Here is a 19774-nt window from a genome sequence, read left to right as displayed (position 1 = left end):
TTACTAAAGTTGTTCGTACATTAGTTAACTTTTGGAGATCACAAAGTTTCCCGATTATTGTGTATTTGGACGACGGATGGGCTTGTGACAGTAGGGAAAGATGTGTACGCATGTCAAAATCTGTTTTACATACTTTATTGAAATCTGGGTTTTTACCAAATTTTGAGAAATCAATTTTTTCACCAGTGCAAAAATTAGACTGGTTAGGTTTTTCATGGAATCTGGTATCTGGCGTTATTGAAGTTCCCAGAAAGAAAATTGAAAAAATACAGTTAAAAATTGAAAAAATTCTTTCAGATAATCGTTCAACTGCTAGAAACTTGGCATGTGTTCTTGGTAAAATCATATCTTTGATCCCAGCTTTTGGTCAGATTTGCCAATTGATGACACGTAATTTATGCGTGTCTGTTTGCCAGAGAAATACTTGGGACTCATATTTTGAAATTTCCACCCAAGTCAAAACCGAACTTGAGTTTTGGAAAAGTAATTGTAAATCTATACCTAATTTATTGGTATGTCCTATACACAAGATTCCAGAACGTATTATTTTTTCCGACGCCAGTATGTATGATGGAGCTGGTTTTGTCGATGGTAATGTTTTACAAATTGCTCATTATATGTTTAGCGAACAAGAAAGACTTAAGAGCTCCACATGGAGAGAGTTGAAATCTGTCGAGTTTATATTAGAAAGTATGTTTGCACAGTTAGCAGGAAAACTTGTAAAAATTTATACTGACAATCAAAATGTCGTGCATATTTGTCGAGTTGGCAGCATGAAGCCTGATTTACATAAACTTGCTATGAATATTTATACAACTTGCATAGTTAATAGTATTACGATTGAGGTTGAGTGGATTCCTCGATCCGAAAATGTACAAGCAGATTACTTAAGTAGAATTTTTGATTTTGATGATTGGGCTGTGGACGACAGCGTTTTTCTTATGTTTAATAACAGATGCGGGAAATTTACGTTTGACAGATTTGCAGACGATAAAAATCATAAAATTGCACGGTTTAATTCAAAGTTTTGGGTTCCAGGAACTACAGGAGTCGACGCTTTCGCTTTCGATTGGTCAGGAGAAAACAACTGGATTGTGCCTCCAGTCTGCTTAGTTTGCCGAGTTTTAAATCATATGTTAACTTGTCGCGCAAAAGGTGTATTGGTAGTTCCTAAATGGAAGTCTGCTCTATTTTGGCCTATGGTTTGGAACAACACAGAAAATAAATTTAACGATTTTATCACAGATGTTGTTGAATTTGATAGTCCTAAACATTTCTTTTTATCTGGTTCAGACAGAGACAGTGTTTTTGCTAAATCCCCATTCATCAGTAGCGTCCTTGTTTTTAAACTTGATTGTTCATCGTAGGAGGTCACATTCCTTTGTACGGTTCAATGCACAATTTTACTATCGGGTGTAAAATTTTTACTACACGGTAAAATACACGTATCAAAATAGGTAATTACTACGGAATGGACCCACACGCTTACATATGTATACATTATTAGTTCAAAGTATATAAGCTTTAAAGAATTAAGATGCACCTTGTGCGGTTATAATTTGAGTAGCACCTTGTGCAGTATATAATTTAGATGCACCTTTTTGCAGTTTATTTTTGAGATGCACCTTGTGCAGTATATAATTGAGAAGCACTTTGTGCAGTTTATAATTGAGATGCACCTTGTGCAGTTTGTAATTGCGAAGCACCTTGTGCAATATATAATTGAGAAGCACCTTGTGCAGTTTATAATTGAGAGGCACCTTGTGCAGTATAAAATCACAAAGCACCTTGTGCAGTTTAAATGCAAAAATGCACCTTGTGCAGACTTAAATTGAGACTTGCATTATGCGGTTACAGTACAAAAAGATTTAAAATAAGAGATGCACTGAGTGCGCTTTAAAATATGCTCCTTGTACAGGTGTTTAAGATGCACTTTGCATGATTGTTCCGTTAAAGTGATATATTTATATTTATCATTAAGCTAAGTTGTGCTTAGTTTTATTTATGTTTCATTATTACAGGACAGTGCAACATGGAGGAAAATTTCTCAGTTTGCGAATTCAAATCAAGAGTTTACCGGATGTGAAAAAAGCATTTTCAATATTGTGAGAAGCAGTAAAGCAGTTTCTACAAATAAAAAGTATGATGTGTATTTCAAAAAATTTAAAGAATGGTGTATTTCATATAAAGTTATTCCGTTACCTGCAAGTGTATCCTCCGTTGCAGTTTATATTAGTGGCCTTGTGCAGCGATCCGTATCTGAGTCTGTTTTATTAGCTCATTTTTATAGCATAAAGTGGTATCATGATTTCAGTTTAGTGTGCAATCCGTGTGAAGACAAGCTTTTTCAGATGATGATTGAAGGAGCTAAGAGAATTCTAAGTAAACCAGTTTTGAAAAAAGAGCCAATTACAGCAGATCATTTACAGAAGATAGTGGACAAAATTGGTAGTGATCGTGCTCATTTACCGAATGTTAGAATTTGTGCTATGATGTTAGTTGGTTATGCAGGATTTTTACGCTACAGTGGGATAGCAAATTTAAAAATGTGTAACATAAAATTTTTTGACACTTATGTTTCCTTGAATATTGAAACTGGGAAAACTGATGTATATAGAAGGGGTAATAATGTTATAATTTCTAAAACAAATTTGCCTACCTGTCCAGTAGTTTGGTTATTGACATACATTAATTTAGCTAAATTGGCTTTGGATTCTAATCAATATGTGTTTCGTTCTGTTAGATTTTTTAAGTCAATAAATTCTTATAAGTTAGCAGAGGTTAATCGTCCGTTATCTTATACTAGAGCTAGGGAGTTACTTTTGGGCACATTAACTGCGATTGGTCTTGATTGTAAACTTTTTTGTCTTCATAGTTTGCGCAGCGGTGGTGCAACTGCTGCTGCAAGAAATGACGTTTCTGATCGTTTAATTAAAGAGCATGGAAGGTGGCGTACCGATTTTGCTAAAGATGGTTATATCAAAGATTCTGTTAAAAAGCAACTAACGGTTTCGTCAAATCTTGGTATATAACAGGTTATAGATATTTAACAATTTTGGTGATATTATTCAGCTCAATTATACTATGAATTTGCTATTTTTTCCCTTTGTCTCGAGGTTATAGCGAGTAGCACACCTACTTTATGTCGTTTGTTCTTTGTTAAGGCCATAGAATATTAATTACTTTATATTCGGACGAACGTAGTGAGGGAGAATATAAATAAAATTTAGTTCGTCGTACGTAAGTAGTTCATGAATATTCATGACATGTGACCATTTGTCCGCACTTAAAACCCGTGCGGTCATCTTTCTGACCATCGACTCTCGCTATAGCCTAAAAGTAGACACGTGTATTCACGGTTGATTTAATGTGAATTTGTAATTGGAATTATGATATTATTGTTATTATGTTTGTATGTGGTACATACATTGTTGTTTTGTATAGAATTAAAGGTTATAGCGAGTAGCACACCTACTTTATGTCGTTTGTTCTTTGTTAAGGCCATAGAATATTAATTACTTTATATTCGGACGAACGTAGTGAGGGAGAATATAAGTTAAGTTTATCTTCGGACTGTTCCGTAGTTGAGATGAACCTTTCCACATAAACAGTATTTGGAATTGTCTGAAAAGATATTGAAAAGAACTGCAACGACTGCAAGTAAATTAACCGAATGTTTAATTAATTGCTAGGGATATCAGCATTAAATCGTCTGAATGACATAAACTGACTCAGTAATCAAGCGGTTAGATATTTACCAAAGATTGTTAACTTACAACTGACTGTTTATTCCATTATAATGTATATTTTAGTGTCGTAATCATTTAAACCGCAACTAATTTTGATATTCTTGCCATGCCAAGTTTTCCGTGCTTGTTTATATACATTTGTTATTGTGTACACCTCTATTATTTGATATAATTGTATGCATTGATTGTTACATGTTTTGTTCATCTTAGTGATCTTGTGAGAACAATAGTATGTCAAATGAGAATCTTCGTTAAATAAAGAATTTATTATCATTATTGTTATTATTTCAAAAATCGTCAAAATAAATATGGACAATGCTCTCACACACAATAATCGTCATTAGTTTTTTGTCAGAGTTGTCTTTCTTCTCATTAGAATTAAATCTATTTAGGCAATAGTAGTTAAATGAAGAAAACATCTCATAAATCAATTGAAAATACAAATCAAGTTGGTGCCCGAAAAATGAGGAAATTGTATGAATTTCAAGACTATCATCAAATAGTTCGCTTAAAGGGTCTCTTACCATGTAAGCATCACTGTCTCGCTATAATGGGAGCAGCAGCATACCGTTGTTCAAACGTCATAAATCGTTTGAGAGAAGAAAACAATCTGGGTTACGACTATGACAGAGGGAAACACATCAACTTTAAAAGGGTAACGACGGAACAAGAGAAACACTGAAAAAAATTAAGAAAAAAGGTTAATGCAACATACATTTTTGAAACGAACTATCTTATAACAAATGTGATTTCTGACTTAGTACTATATACATGTACATGTATATACAATCAGTGACAGTTTTTTACAATTTGAGTAAAGGAAATAATCAAAATAATCGAAATATATAGCGAACCCAAAAGTAAATGTATGAGCGATAGGTTTATAAAAAAATCTGACAAAAACCAAACGCTCGTCTTTCAATCAACGGAAATAAACTTAGATAGCAGGATACATTTTGTGTTCGCGCTAGACGCGCATCTCGTCAACAAAAGACTCATTAGTGGCTCTCGGGTCCAAAAAATTGAAAAGGCCACATAAAGTACGATATTGCAGAGAATTAAGCATTTAAACATATGGAAAGCAATCGTCATCTTCCTCACTTTGTAGAAGAGTGAGTTTCCTTTTTTTTAAGAACAGATCATCACTTTTACCTTGTTACAATTTGTTGCAAACGAGATGTGAACAGCGAATTAAGCAATACTTTTATCCAATATTAGGAAGATCCGAAACAAAACGTTCGTATATCAAAACCGTATGTGTTATATAATAGCATAAAATATTGAATATCAATTTGGTACGGTTTAACACTTCAGTGCTCGGAAGTGAAGATAAAGTACTTTCTAATCTAATAAAAATGTATTCGTATACATATTTTACCTTGATCAATTTATATTAAGGTTACACATGACATTTCTAGAACAGGCTGATCTTAATACAGGTCATATATACAAGGTTATTGACCGTGTCATTATGTCTGACGAGTGGGATATTTTATAATGATTAAAAAGTATAAACAAACCATTTATTTTGATGAGGGATGTAAAGGTTTGTTTTCGTGCAACGTGTTTTGCCATTTTTATTTCACGTACAGTCGTGAAAAAGGTTCGTTTCATGATATTGGTAAAAAGATCAACGTGCAGGATATTTTGAATTTTTCGTTCATCGTGAAATGGCAATTTTATTTCGCGTTCTTCCGTGTACATACCCCTCTTTTACGCATCTCATTATTATGTGGTTGACTTGTGTCTGATCCGTTTTTCATTGATGGACAATGAAGTATGGTATTATAAAAACTATATTTAAATTTCATAAACAGATTGATATTGGTTCAGAAAATAAATTCAGTTTTAAGTACATGAGTTCGTAACGCTTGTTTGACAGTAAATGATTATCCGTTGACGTCGTTCCGAAAACTTTCGAATAAAAGTTCACAGGAAAACTATAAGGTAACCCCCCTTTTTTGCACTCAAACACACTTGTATAGTTATAATTGACTAGCATTCAATTTTGTTTTGTAGAAAATCTTAAAATCAAGATATAATGTAGTATCGCTAGACCAATATATCTTGACCAAATGGGAAGATTTGTTTATTATTATACATGTAATAAGTTTAAATGATCAATAATCTATCTCAACTCAATCGTCCCCTTAATCTTAATGTTATTTCTGCCAAAAAAAAATTAATTGCTTCAAATGTCAGCCTCTATTAAATGCATACTTGATGTTATTCAAGGTATGCATTGTATAATTAATTTTACATTTTTTCTGTAAATCGTATTGCTCTAACATTATTTATTTAAATCAATTTATGTATATGAAACCCTTGCAAAATTTCCGTTTCAATCATTGTTTCTTTTTCAATCATTATTTGTTATTTCAATCATTATTTAGTTTTTCAATCATTATTTCGTTTTATACAAAACCCTTGCAGAATTACTTTTTTCCAATCATTAACACAAAGTACTCGTTATAAGTGAAGCATATCAGATCTCGGTCATTAATTCAAGGTGTTACAAGTTGTAATTTTTCCGACATGTAACAATCTGAAATATATTTAACGGTCTGTAACCCAAAACAACATCAAATCTGATTGGTTGATCTAATAATAAACAAGGAAGTTCAGTCGAGGACACTTACAAGTCGATAAAAACTTTAAAAAGAAGTTTCGGGTCACAGCACACAGAGTATTAATAATCGCTTTCAATGAATTGTATTATAATGTGAATGATGTATACTCAAAAGTTCAAAGCGACCTACACAGATCATTTCGCCGTACCTGATATACCAATCAACCTTATAATAAACAGGTCAAAGACCTTTCATATGAGGTCTTATGCAAGTAGACAATTATCCATCAGAGTTCGAATACGTGTTTTTAAGAAATTACAGGTCTGTGTACACCCTTCAAAAATGAAAAACTTCATACCGTGTAGTCGATTTTATAAATAGCTTTTTATTTCTGAGTGATGTGCTAGTATTTTAAAGATTTTTCGATGTTTTTAAGTATTTTCAAGTTAATGTGAATGCCAGTACGGATAAATCAGGATTTTTTTTTCTTATATAATTATAATCGAATAAACATAAATACATTTATCATTTTTAATAAAATATAAGGTTTGCTTACAAAATAAAAAAAAACAAAAAACTGAATGCTATCTCATCTCATATACGTTGTATGCCAGAACAAATCTTACAACACCATTTTGTTCATATACATATACGATAAATAGAAAATGCGTGAAACAAATCAGGAATAAGATATTTGTTTTTCACTAATTCCATTGAGTGCTAGTGCTTTTTCTTATAAGTGTTCGTGACTCTTTTTTTTTTTTTTTTATTAATTTGCATTACAGTTCGGTCTTGAAAACTTATATACGTAGGTCTGAATTGAGGTCGTTTCTGGGTTGTTTTTTGTTTTGTTTTTTATCTTTATTCTTAATTTGGTTTGCTCATTGATATCTATTCTTTATAATTCCGCACTCTTTTTATTTCTTTTCTCTATATGTTAGCACCTTATTGTTATTATGCCTTTACTGCTGCCTGTTTCCCTTAGGGAGTAACCAATACATTCAAAAGGGGTATGTTGTTATGGGCTCAAATTAGGGATAAAACTATTTGTACAGGAAAAGAACATATTCACCCCCATGAAGTGAAATAGCCGTTGCCTTATCTCTACAGTCTGTATGATGGTTTAATAGGGGTTTACAGCCGAGCGAATAATTGGGCAATACGATGGAAAAAATCAGCAAAACAAACAAAGAACATAACAACAATATTAAGGTGTTCATAAATGTAAAGAGTAAAGAAATATCTTGAAACTTTATAAAGAATGGAGAACAATAGTTCAAAAAATATTAAGAAATTTAGATTTGAAGACTCTTGTGTATAATATTATAATTTATTTATTTTGAAATATATACACATCGCAAAGCAGTATCGTATATACAATACCAAAAACAATGTTTCTCGTCAATAGTGTGATTTAACCATTACATAAAATGATATTTAGATATTATATATTGTAACGAATAACCTATTAATTTTTAATAAGGCTGCTATGTAATTCATATGTCATTTCAACTGAATTATAAAGAAAACTTCCTTTGCTCATAATGCCACAAGAGAAACAAAATGTATCCAAATCTCTGAGATCCAAATAAATAAAAACTCGAGATAAATGACACTAATATGGTAAAAAATGTCACATAAACATTTCAATTGTAATATATCATAACGGTCAACAAACGTGAATAGTTTTATTATATAATGGACTTTATTTTACCACTTGTGATCCCTTGGTTTATTGTGACGCGTTGATGACTTCGATATCTAACCATATTATTCCTTTAAGTTTTGATGCAATTTCCGTAGCAACATACATTTATATTATCCGCTTTTTTATAAGATAAGTTAACACTGTTTATATAATCAATAAAAATATGTAAAAAATTTCACAAGTGTGTTACGTTTAGCTTCAAGCATATACATTGACTGTACAGACATAGTAATGCGAAATACATTCATACATCGCTATTATCTAAATCATCATGAAAAATATTTATCATCAGTAGCCAATATTCCTATTCTAGTTTGTCTGTAATCAAGGCTAACCCATCATATTCTATTTATAGGATTTCAGTACAGAATCAACGTTCCGATTACGCGCCAACCAGGTCAAGTCGACATTTTTATTTTTAGAACAGGGCAACGACCGTCAACAGAAGGAACGTTAACGGAGAAGGTAAGTCTGTTGACATATTAGAATAAGATTCTTAAGAAAGTTTAATTGCTAATTAATAGAAAATGGACAATAAATATGGAGAATATTATTAAATATAATGTAAGAAATTGAAAATACTCTAAATGCACTGCGTTATAGATTAATGCAGAATTTGATTTGAGAATAAATCTGAAATATTCAATATTTGTCTCGCTTGTTTTAATTACATTGTAGTTAATCCTTTCCTTCCAAAGTCCAAAACGTAATTGCTAATTTATAAAAAATGGACAATAGATATAGTGAATATTATCAAATTTAATGTAAGAAGTAAACATTACTCCATATGCACTGTGTTTAGTTAAAGGCAGAATTGATTTGAAATAAATTAGAACTATTCAATATATCATTTAATCCTTTCCTTCCAAAATCAAAAGTGTAATCGCTAATTATATTATTAAATATAATGTAAATATAATGTAAGAAGTTAAAAATATACACCATATGCAATGTGTTTTAGTTTAACACAGAATTGATCTGAAAATAAATCAAAACTGTTTTATATTTGTCTCGCCTGTTTTAATTATTTAATCCTTTCCTCCCAAAGTCTAAGGTTTAATTGCTAATTAATGGAAAATAGACATTAATATGGAACATATTATTAAACATAATGTAAGAAGTTAAAAAATATTCCATATACACTATGTTAAAGTTAAATTGATTTGAAAATAAATCAGCACTATTCTTGCTTGTTCTGATTATTTGATCCTTTTTGTCAAAAGTCTTTTTATAATCCTGTACTTAATCATCATAGAAATTATAATTATTCTTTTTTACATAGAAAATTGATTTTAGTTGAATTTATATTATTGTCATAGAAAACTGTAATAAGATAGTTATAATTTACAGTATTAGTACTTTCTTATTATAATGTATTAACTTAAAAAAATCTTTTGTTCATTACTTAGAAATAAAAACACGTGACCTGGTATGTAAACAAGCTTTAACTTATATGAGGTTTATCCATAAACACAAATGGCAAACTATACATGATATAGATATAAAAAAAATATAAAAAAAAATAATAGCAACAATGTGCTTGTCATTCATTAAGGTAGTTATGTAAGATGCAATTACAAGCACTGGAATTTGCCATATGTTTTTTATTAATTAATTTCTGTGAAGATAAAGTCGACTGAAAAACACATTTTTGGAAAATGCATTGACATCCATTTTTGATTTCCTAAATATGTTTTTAAAGAGGAATGCCTTAATGTTTTTTTAATTTTTTTTAAATTTGTAAGTTAACTTAAGAAAAATTGCGATTATCAATTCAGTGCACTAAGGGTGTCGTCCGGATCTGACCTTGATTCCAGGTATGAATTTATAAATTCCTTTTTGGTATTGTTAATCATCTAGGATTTAATGAATGTGACCTGACCTTCAGATTATGCGTCGTAAGTTAAGTGTTTTAACAAAGATATGTTCGGTATTAAATTATCAAAAAATAAAATGGACATATGAAAAAAATATAATCAGAAATATGACGTTTGATGTGTTTGAGCTTTTGATTTTGCCATTTGATTATGGACTTTCGGTTTTGAATATACTTCTGAGTTCGGTAATTTTGTTACTGTTTATTGCTTACTGTTAGAAATTTTATATTTGAAATTTGGGTATAATTAAAACTTATACATTTGCGTTCGTTACAAAACATAATTTTATAATTTTTTATTTATTCGAATTTTTAGGTTAATCATCATAAAATTATACCTAGAAAATATATTTATAAACATAACATACTCGTTCTCTTGATTGATAACATTTGAATATGTCAGGTTTTATGAACTTAACCTTTTATTTGTTTTTATTTTTTAAATTTGTTAACGTATTTTTTGGACTTAACCTTTTTTAATTTACATTTGAGTATGGTATTTTTGTTATGTTCATTAAGTTGTGTTATAGATTTGGAATGATTACGAATTCCCCGGCCATTACTTGATTTAAATAAACAATGGTTATTTATTTATAAAATATTCAGCTGACTTCTTTTTATTACAGGAAATATTTGCAGTATTAGTGATTATAATTGAAAAAAATATAATTTTAATGCAATGCAATACACATCTATTTGATAAAGAACAACAAATTTGGAAACCAGTTCTAACTAGTAACAACAAAGTTCAGAAGTAACTGTTTTGAAAAATTTGTTGATAAACAAAGTATAATTTAAAGCATTTGGTTATGTCTGTTTGATTTTTCCCACACATTGTTGTCAATATTATAGTAATAGAATTTTATGTCACTGTCATACAAAGGGGAGGTTTAGCTATAGAACCAGGTTTAATTCCCCATTTTCTACATAAATCCAATATATGTTCCAAGTTAGAAATATGACAATATATTCAATTTTGCTAGGTGACTTTTCGTTTTGCATTTTCTTTAGAGGTCGGTCGTTGAATAGAAGTATACTCCTGTTGGCTTTATTTATGTTATTTCGCTGTTTTGATTTATCCAAACAGTTTATATACAGAAAAAAAGGATAAACAAGTATCGAAGAATACGACCATCACTTGATTTCTTGCAATTATAGAGAGAAACATCATTTTATTTTGCTACTATTTACAATTTTAAGCCTTTTAAATGAACCTTGGTAAACCAAAAATATACCAGCAAAATATAGATATGTCATTCGATTATTTTTTGGCCACTTTCCGAAAGTGATCGCGAAGGATTCAATTAGTGTTACGAGCTTTCAAGAGGATCTACGTACAATATGATATATATTGTAGTATATGAATATAAAGAGTTGGTGCAGATGGTTTGGTTATTCCTATGATAATATTTCAATGTTTTAAATTTCATAAAATGGATTATACCTTTAAGTCGTCTTTGTACTTGGACCAATGCTGTTCCCTTTAAAGTCCATCCATTTTTTTACAGATTTATTTGTCACATCTTTCAATATGGCATTAAATACTACACAAAATTAGAAAATCTATTATTGAAATTTATTTGCTTCAGATGATAAGACAACAACATCGTTGAGTTGATATTTTATTATATTGATAGATACGTACATATTTTTGAAACATAATAAAAAACAAATGAAACAAATGATGATAAGGGTTTTAGTTTGCAACACATGTTGTCTAGAAATAACTACTGTAACTAACAGGTTCGATTGAGAGCAAAATTTCGAAAATTCAAAAAATGTCAAAGTACTGAAATCAGATTTGTTTTATGATCATCAATCAGTTGATTCAAAATACTACAAGCATTAAGGGATAGAATCAATACTAGTTTACATACCGGTTTACAATTTGTTTAGAATGCGGTATTTTTCATTCATCGTAGTGTTGCAGCAATTTTATACCATAATTTTGCATCTTTCCTTAGATAACTAAATTTGAAATTATTTAATGTGATTTATCACAGTCAGTGAACTGTCTCATAGAAAAGGGCATGTCTCATATGTATGTCGCTCAATTTCAAATATGGCATCAAATAAACGATTAACATCAACCCAAACTTTTCTGGTAAGGTTCTATTAGTATATCCTCCAGAACTCTAAATTAAAAACAACCCATCAGACACTGCTTTGTCTGTCTCATTTTTATGCTCATACTTTGAATTTTACTTCAGTGGTCATTTCAGTACGAGAATCTATGAAAACAAGACGACTTTAATTTTGAAATTCAATTTTCCCACCTTAGTAGTAAAAGACCAACTTGGACTGCAAATATGATATAGAAATATGATAGCACGCAGTAGGTTCTTATTGGCAAACTATTTGCATTTGGAGATAGACCTTTTCAACAAATTGACGCGGTATTCCTTTTGGAACGAGATGTGGCCCTCTCCTTATCCTCATATGAGTCGGAGTTCCTTCAGACACTTGTCAAAACAAGAAGATCAAAGAATCCTGATCATTTAATTCGCATTAAGATATGAATATGATGTTCTTTTCTAACAATCCAAACTTTTCTCACCTCACCTATCTCACCTATCCTCTTCATGCCGGTCGGCATTTAAGGCCCAAACTTTTCTGATGTGTTTTTATTAATATATCCCTCAGAACTCCTAATTGAAAAAAAAGAAGACGGGAGCCTCTGGCCTTTGTTAGTCTTGTATGTTTTTTTTAATTTCTAGTTCATTTATATATTTCGGAGTTTAGTATTACGTCCATTATCACTCAACTATTATACATGTTTGTTTAGGGGCCAGCTTAAGTACGCCTCCGGGTGCAGCTATATTGAAGACCCTGGTGGATCTGGATGTTTTCTGCCCTTTTGTCGGATTGCTGTCTCTTTGACGTATTCCCTATTTCCGTTCTCAATTTTATTAGTTTTATTGTTGAGGAGATTGAAGTTTGCATACAATGTGTATTTAGTTTAATATTTGAGTTTATGAATCATCTTTAACCATGCACGAAGTCCCCAATAAGCGGTATCCCACGATTAAAATAAATCCGAAATAGAGAATATAAATTTAAAAGTATTATAAATATAACTTCATATTCATGTGGTGGACAAAAATGCAAGAAGTAAATTGTAAAAAGTTCAATATACTGTTTCAGATCCCAACTCATCTTAAGCAAATTATTTTTCCAAACTTAAATTAGATCAGCATAATTTTATCTTAATTACCAAAAAGTAATATGTCATTGGATGATTGAGCTTAAATGGTTTTATAATAGTAACTGATTGTGTTTTTGGTAAGCATTCACCTGTTAATTGCCGTTGCTATTTGAGGTCAAAGCTTAAGTTATTCAACAGTAATAGGTCACTAATATACAATTCTACGAGTTTTACAATTTGAATTTGGTATAAGTTTGCATGTGTGTTCTAAATGATTGTCGATAACAAAATTCTAAGACGATGCCAGTGTGACTTAGCTAAATATGTCTCACTACAATGTGGCTCTAAAAAACTAAGCTTGATGTTTTATTTACAGTAGAGAAAAAATATTGAACTTCATTTTTTCTGCTATAACATGTTGTGTGGGATGTTTTCTTATCCGTTTTTTTTTATGCTGACAAGGCTAAATATGTCTCACTATACAGTGGCTCTTAAAAAAACAACTGCTTTAATTTGTTTTACAGCAGAGAAAATAAATATTGGACTTTTCTTTTACTTCTATGATATGTTATGTGGGATGTTTTATCATCCATTGTTTTATGCTGACTAGGCTAAATATTTTCCATTAGACAGTGGCTCTTAAAAAACAACTGCTTGGATAAGTTTTACAGTAGAGAAAATAAATGTTGAACTTTATTTTTCTTCAATTATATGATGTGTGGGATGTTTTCTTATCCAGTTTTTTTTTAATGCTGACTAGGCTAAATATGTCTCATTCGACAGTGGCTCTTAAAAACAACTGCTTGAATTTGTTTTACAGTAGAGAAAATAAATGTTAAACTCAATTTCTTTCTTTCTTGTATAACATATTGTGTGAAATGTTTTCTTATCCGTCTTTTTTAATATTATTTTTGCCATTGTGTGACCTCTTTTTTGCAATTTATTGCATCTGTCTCCTCTCATTCCGTTTTGAAGTGGTGCACAAAGCAGACTTTATTTTAGACATATTTTACAACAAAAAAATTTGATTGATTAAAGGTGGATTTTCTTTGCATAAATCATCCTACTCTTTTATAAATTAGTTTAACATAAAAAAAACAATTATTAAAAGTTTGTCAAAGTGGTCCATTGCCATCAAACTTCAAAGAAGTATTGTAAGCTTAGAAACAATGTACATTTAAAAAATATGTAAAACCCTCTTCCATCACATTTATCAGGAAGGAAAAATGAAAAGTCTTTTGCCAAAAAAAATTCTTGCATTTGAAAGCAACCAATTGATATGGGACTAAACTTTAATAGCTAGATAAATCTCAAGCTTTTCAATTCCCTTGAACTTGTATGCTGTGGTTATATATTGATATATGCGTCTATTATTTTATCAAAAACAACATTGATATATTAGAACAAAAAAACACATGTTGTGTTTGAAAATATAGCCGACAGTAGTATAGTGCTTTCGATATATTTGTGGTTATTTGAAAAATATATATCATAACAGCACAGTTGAACAGGTTATATTCATGTCCTAAGAGAATATAACTATAGTCTTACGCAATTGTATGAGTAATGAAGCTATATCTTGATCGACGTTTTGTCGTTTTTATTTTAAAGTGATGTCACAATTCCTATAAATCGGATAGAATTCAAGGATGTTCCCCGTTGATTTTTTTTATTTTTTGTTAGAAATTTGAATTCCCCTAGCCTTATCCATGTTATGCAATAAATACAGTATAATTGGAAGGGGAATATTCCTGTCCTTAGTGAATTTAACTATTGTCTTATGCAACTGTATGAGTGATGAGGCATAATTATATCTTGATCTCTGTTTTATCTTTTATCGACGAGATTTCACAATTCTTATGATTGGATAGATTTCAAGGATGTTCGTGACTGGTTTTTTTTTACATTTTGTTGGAAATTTGGAATCCTTTAGTTCTATTCATGTAGTGCGATAGTATAAAAGTTGAATGGGGAATCTCCTCAAGTTCATTAAACTATTGTCTTACTCAACTGTATGGTTGATGAATAACATTGAGAATGGAAATAGGGAATGAGTCAGAGAGACAACAACCCGACCATAGAACAGACAACAGCCAAAGACCACCAACGGATCTACAATGAAATTTGCTTAATTCCATTAAAGACCCGTTTTCAATTTTTCAATTTGGAAGCATATATCTTCAATATAATTTGCTTAATTCCATTGAAGACCCGGTTTCAAATTTTCAAATTTGGAATCATATATCTTGAAAGCTGTTTTATTTTCTTTCTTTTGTTAACATGATTTCACAATTCATTTAATCGGATTGATTTTAAGGATGGTCGCGACTGTTTTTGGTTTTTTTACTTTTTTGTTAGAAATTGTGAACCCTCTAGTTCTATTCATGTAGTGCCATAGTAGTAAACTTAAATGGGGAATCTCTTCATGTCCTTAGTGAATTTAACTATTGTCTTACGCAACTGTATGGTTGATGAAGCATATTTCTTGATCTCTTTTTTTTTTTTATCTTTTTTTGTTTTACGAGATTTCACAATTCTTACGATTGGATAGATTTCAAGGATGTTCGTGACTGTTTTTTTTTCACTTTTTGTTAGAAATTGTGAATCCTCTTGTTCTATTCATGTAGTGACATAGTAGTATTAAAGTTGAATGGGGAATCTCTTCGTTTCCTTAATGAATTTAACTATTGTCTTACGCAACTGTTTGGTTGATGAAGCATATATATCTTCATAGCAGTTTTATCTTTTGATCTTAAGGAATCATCTAGTTCTAATCATGTAGTACCATAACAGTCAGGTTGAATAGAGAATCTCTTCATGTCCTTAGTGAAATTAACTGTTGTCTATCGCAACTGTATGATTAATGCAGTAATAAAGGAAGTCATCTCTTTTTAACATTTTTTGTTCTCTTTTCTAGGCCTGTACTTTAACCTATGATAGTTTAATTTTTACAAATTGTAATTAAGATTAATAATCGTCTAATTCACACTCATACCACATCTTCTTATATATATATATTGACTTATGGTTTGAAATAAAGGATTGAATGCATCTCCATTATCAATAGCTTTGATTCCTTCCGCACGCTCGATTTATTTCTGGTCCTTCTGCTACATACCTGCATGTACCTTAGTACAAGTAATCTTAATGTGCAGTTCTAAAGATGCATATCAAATGTACAGCTGTAAAGCTACAATGTATATACTGTACATCTCTAAAGCTGTATATAAAATGTACAGGTGTAAAACTATATATAAACTGTACATCTGTAAAGCTGTATATAAACTGTACATCTGTAAAACTGTAAATAAACTGTTGATAGATATCGTATCAAATAAGATGCAGTGGTAGAATCTATATGTTAAGCTTATACAGATTTAAAAATGTACAGTTATATACAGTTTTACATATGTACAGTTTATATACAGCTTTACAGCTGTACAGTTTATATAAAGTTTACAGATGCCATTTGATATGCATCTAGAACTGTATATCAAGATTACTTGTACTTAAGTAGCTGTGTAGATTATGCATAAATGCAGCTCTGATTCGGAATCTATGCTTGGATTATTTCTTGTCTTTATATTTGAATTACATGACTGTATATCCATTATCTATAGCTTTTACTTCTCATGAAGGTTCAACTTACATGTACTTTTGACCCTTTACTTTGCACTCTCGCATCCAAGTACACATTAGACTTTAGATTTTTTAATATGTTGGCCTCTAGCATCACCCACGACTTATTTCTCCTGTTTAAATTGGGTATCTGGTACATGAGGCAGTGACATTGGTACGGGTTACAGTAAATGTTAATGCAGCAATGATAATTAAATCAATAATTTGTCCCGCCCTAAAATATTACCTTCTGCGGTACGATAAAACCAAACCATATGTTACATCACACTGACATATAAAGTTCGTTCACCTTTTCGTAACCTGATTAAAATGCAGATTTTGCTTAAAAGGACACAAAACGCTCCATAAGTCTTAGACTGGTTCTCTGTCCTTTATCTGTTTGGCTTTGATACCCGTATGTTGCAAGGGAGAGGACCAGCCTACATTAGTCTGTTGTAAAGTCCATTCGGAATCCTCAGGTTATGTCAGATTAATACACACCTTAGGAATTTATAATCTAAATTTGATTGAATGATATTTATCTGAACAGAAAATAAAACGGAGTGTTGTCAGATCATTGCAACAAAGCTTAGACACGGGATAAGTATTTTAAACAGATTGATTTTCCAAATTAAGTTTTTGATTGTTTTAAATAGTCCAGTGTAAGCCAGTGACTGTAGTTTCAAGAATCCGAAGCTTATTAGTAGTTTGAAAGTAACAAAGATATATGTGACTCTAAATTGCACAGTTAATTATAAAGGTAGCAGTATTAAAGCCCATGCCTTTACTTTTTTTATTTGGCCTAACAGTCTAACAGATACTTTAAGCGATAAATAGCATTTTTCATATCTAGGCAATGTCATATAATACAGTGAAACCTGTTTTCAGAGACCACTAAAGGGAGAACAAAACAGTGGTCTCCTTTGACAGAAGGTCTTGTTATACAGGTTCAATTCATATGAAATGTACTTAAGGGGGATCTAAGATTGGCGGGTTTTTTAACAGGTTTTTACTTAATACAGGTGGTCTCTAAAGCAGGTTTTATGACTGTAGTAAATTTATTCGTCTATAATTGTATAATGAAAATACTATAGTAAATACATTAAATATATATGTATGTGGGTACAATCTCATTAATATGCCCCAAATAAACTCAGGTTAAGATACTTTCTCATATTGGTCTATCTTATATTCGAGCATCGCTGATGAGTCTTTTATAGCTACATGTATATATAATGTTTAAAAGCTTTAAATTTTGTCCAGTTTTTGCTCTTTTTATAGCTCTTCATATTTTTAAGAAGCTTTGGATTTTTAATTATGTTGGCCTTGGGCATTACTGGAGAGACATTACATGTCGAAATTATCATCTGTTGAGGCAAAATTGGTTCTGTTATATTATTAAAGTAGAATGCCCATCTGGTGTAGAAAATTATAGGCTCTGTATATTTCATGAGTTTTTCATTTACTTATACGGTGTGTTTAAACAAATTTATTTACAGGAGAATTCTTGATCTCTCTCAGACATAATGACATGGCTTTTAAGTGTAAACATGCATTTATGCGACTAATAAGTGAGAAAAACATGTTCATTTGGCCTAAGGAAACAGATTTATTAAACATTATCCCTCTGGAGGTAAAACTAGTTTAGTCTCGATCAATGTAAAGCAATTGATACGTCATACTTGTCCAACATTGAGAATAAATATATTTGAACAAGAATCATTTCAGAATGAATATTTATTTGCAAAAAGGAAGTAATAAAAATGTTTAATACATGTTTGATATCAATTTATTTTATAACACGAGACTCATCCTGGTTTTTTGATTATGTGATTACTTACCCGTTTCCATAGTGACTATTTGAGTACCAGACACAATATTTCTTGATTACTTGATTATTTGATAATCTACGACGTTTTTAATTATCTTGTTTTAAAAAATCGTATTAATGATAATGTGATTAAATTGGCAAAACATGTGATCACGTGATAACATGGACACACCCATGAGAAGTCTCTATAATCACAACTTGGTTGATATCCATACTGTCAACTGCGAGTACTCGTGCACGAGACTATCATTCACTCGCAAGGAAGGCTCCATCACTAAGTCATTATTTGCTAAGTGAGTGTATCGTGTTCATCTGTAATGTAAACATTGCGGTTCGCGCAACATATATAGAGGCTGGATTGCAGGAACCTTTATAATTTCAGAAAACTGTACAGAATCGTTTGGATATCTGATTACTAGACATTAGTTTGCCGGTTTTAGAATAATCCCTTTATCTGACCTTAAATACATTTCTAGGAATATCATTGGTTTAAAGCGACCGCGTATGAACCGTGTACATTATATATGGAGTTAGTAGGCGTGGTTTATTTTAGATATACGGTAAGTCATGGTGTTACTTCCCTTTATAAAGGTATTTGAGGGTCATATGTTACCAGTTATATTACAAGGAATGAACAACACTTCCAGTTTCAATCTGAAAATCTTCACTGTCATATTTGTTCCGACTTCCTTCCAATCAGTACGTCCTATCTTCTTCTTCTTCTTTCTTCTTCTTCTTCTTCTTCTTCTTCTTCTTCTTTCTTCTTCTTCTTCTTCTTCTTCTTCTTCTTCTTCTTCTTCTTCTTCTTCTTCTCTTCTTCTTCTTCTTCTTCTTCTTCTTCTTCTTCTTCTTCTTCTTCTTCTTCTTCTTCTTCTTCTTCTTCTTCTTCTTCTTCTTCTTCTTCTTCTTCTTCTTCTTCTTCTTCTTCTTCTTCTTCTTCTTCTTCTTCTTCTTCTTCTTCTTCTTCTTCTTCTTCTTTCTTCTTCTTCTTCTTCCTTTTCTTCTTCTTTCTCTTCTTCTTCTTCTTCTTCTTCTTCTTCTTCTTCTTCTTCTTCTTCTTCTTCTTTCTTCTTCTCTTCTTCTTCTTCTGGAAGTCACCCTACATTTATCTGCAGGGTCATCGCATTTAAATAAAAATTTGAGGCGGATACGACCACCGACCTAGAGACCCTACCCGTCGTTTGACCATTTCTTTCAAAGTTACTTTCCCGATTTCACATTAACTCCCACTTTCACCATTTATTTTTCTCATTTTACTCCCTGTGCCCACGTTTATT

At 31.0% G+C, this 19774-nt stretch overlaps 2 protein-coding genes across 3 annotated transcripts in view; both read left to right on the top strand.

The window, feature by feature from the left end:
• Positions 1-1478: 1478 nt before the first annotated feature.
• LOC134694773 (uncharacterized) lies at positions 1479-3352 on the top strand. The gene is made up of 2 exons (XM_063555826.1): positions 1479-1493; positions 2022-3352. The coding sequence occupies exon 2, from the start codon at positions 2352-2354 to the stop codon at positions 3030-3032; it is 681 nt and encodes a 226-aa protein (XP_063411896.1). The 5' UTR covers positions 1479-1493; positions 2022-2351; the 3' UTR covers positions 3033-3352.
• A 4906-nt stretch (positions 3353-8258) lies between these two features.
• Positions 8259-19774, top strand: part of LOC134695385 (ecdysone-inducible protein E75-like) — a 66349-nt gene continuing 54833 nt past the window's right edge. The window contains exon 1 of one of the 2 annotated variants that reach the window (XM_063556619.1): positions 8259-8492. The gene's annotated coding sequence lies outside the window, so the exon portion shown is untranslated. The remainder of the gene's footprint in view (positions 8493-19774) is intronic. The other variant, XM_063556618.1, reaches the window with a different exon arrangement.

The sequence above is a fragment of the Mytilus trossulus genome, chromosome 13, assembly GCF_036588685.1.
Source record: "Mytilus trossulus isolate FHL-02 chromosome 13, PNRI_Mtr1.1.1.hap1, whole genome shotgun sequence".
Lineage (NCBI taxonomy): Eukaryota > Metazoa > Mollusca > Bivalvia > Mytilida > Mytilidae > Mytilus > Mytilus trossulus.
The sequence above is the reverse complement of the archived record's forward strand: the minus strand, read 5'-3'. Positions and strand labels throughout refer to the sequence as shown.